Here is a 1,838-nt window from a genome sequence, read left to right on the forward strand (position 1 = left end):
CTCTCTTTTGCAGAAGTAGTTATATAAGTTTCGCTCGGAGATTTTTCTGGAGAACCTTAAGTTATTTACTAAAAGAACTTTCCGAGGAAAAGGCACCTGAATTTGTTTCTCTTCTTAGCGAGTATACCAAAGTCCAGACCACGACGCAAAGCAACGGTGACGTCTCTCCGAAGAGTCTTACCGACCACTATGTCATATTTGTCGCTGATGTGCGTCAGTATCTCCTTCTTAGAAAAGCCATCGGATGGCTGCTCGGTACGAAGCAGATCGTAAACCAAGGCAGATCGACGCACCATTCTTGTTGAAGTGTGATTTATTACAAGAATATTCGTTATAATCGGACATAACCAATCGATTCATAATATCAATCCTGAAGAATGTAAAATGCCAAAATTCACTGAAGTTTGATGCATCTATTACGAATGACAAGCTTCGTTGCATATATACATATTTATACAAGGAGCACAGTTATATACAATAAAATATTTGAAATTACAAAAATAATGTTTAATTTTTTCCGAGAGATTTTATTCATCTTTTACTGTTTTATATATGTATAATATCCCGGTTGATATATCTCTTTTATATTCTGTACTAATAACAGAATTAAAGAATTTTACGTTATATATGTAAATATTACATGTTATTGGCGGCGTAATTATCATTGATTATGATTTTCTATGTAATATGCAAGAAATGAAAGCATGTACTGATTTGCATACTCTTGCTGGCAAGCTTTTATATATAAATCGATATTTCTCTTCGCCCAAGCGCGGAGCGCTCATCCCCAATACGCACACGCATGTTATATATAAAAAAATATATATATATAGGTACATATATGTGTATCTATATATAATATATATTTGCACATATGTATATATATGTACACATACTTCAGAGCTCTGTTCCGATACTTGGAGCAGCCCGCTGTTTGCCGAGAGGGATGCAGAGAGTTTAGAAGGAGCTCCAGCTTGGATGGCTGGGCAACTCGGGGGATGGTTCTAGCAAAGGGAGGGATGAGGCTTAAGTCGGAGTGAGAAAGGAAAGACACAAGGGAAGAGAGGGATGAAAACGAAGAGAAATCTTGGTGTCTAGAAAGAGGGAATCCGCCAGGATGGCCGGCGATTCTGATTTCCGTCGGGAGTTTCGCCCTATCAAGGCAGAGTAACCGAAGTGAAGCCGTCTTTAATCATTCGATTGCTGACGCTCCGGATCCTCTTCCTGCCATGATGGCAATGCCGATATCCAGGATGCGGCGAGAATTCGACGCGCGCTCTGGTTGTTTGCTTATCATTTTGGTGATTGGACGTCTCGAAAAACAAACGGATTAATTCCCGGCGTTTTGCCGTGAAAACAGAGATCTCTCGTTATTAGTGAGCAATTATAGTGCTCGCGATTTCTGTAAAATGTTCAAAATTGATCGAATATACTTCGAATTACAGATTTTATGAGAAAACTTATAGTAATGACTTTTTTAAATAACAGATCATTAGTATATATGATTATGTATAATATAAATTGCAAGTTTTCTCTTAAACACAATTAAGATGTACTTAATATAAAGTATACTTCTAATCTTAAATAATTACAAGAGATAAAAATATTTTTCTACGCAACTCGATGTGCCAAAAATCACTGTTTCCAATTTCGTTCTTTCGTTTTGCCGACTGAATGTTACATAGTAGCATTGAGAGCAAAAGGAAACGATGACCTTATTGTATTAGCAGAGCTAGTAAAATATGTTTGCGCAGATTGTTAAATATTAGGTCTAAATTACTACTTTCCGTCCCGTTGAGTAGCCCGTGAAGTTTTCTGCATGGAACTGGAAGATCGAG

At 37.2% G+C, this 1,838-nt stretch overlaps 1 protein-coding gene across 1 annotated transcript in view; it reads right to left on the reverse strand.

Moving 5' to 3' along the window:
- LOC108745495 overlaps positions 1-397 on the reverse strand; it is a 1,326-nt gene extending 929 nt beyond the window's left edge. Inside the window, exon 1 of the mRNA XM_018481674.1 lies at positions 97-397. Within this exon, the coding sequence (XP_018337176.1) occupies positions 97-296 (200 nt within the window). The 5' untranslated portion in view covers positions 297-397. The remainder of the gene's footprint in view (positions 1-96) is intronic.
- Positions 398-1,838: the final 1,441 nt, after the last annotated feature.

Source organism: Trachymyrmex septentrionalis, unplaced genomic scaffold (genome assembly GCF_001594115.1).
Source record: "Trachymyrmex septentrionalis isolate Tsep2-gDNA-1 unplaced genomic scaffold, Tsep1.0 scaffold14, whole genome shotgun sequence".
NCBI lineage: Eukaryota > Metazoa > Arthropoda > Insecta > Hymenoptera > Formicidae > Trachymyrmex > Trachymyrmex septentrionalis.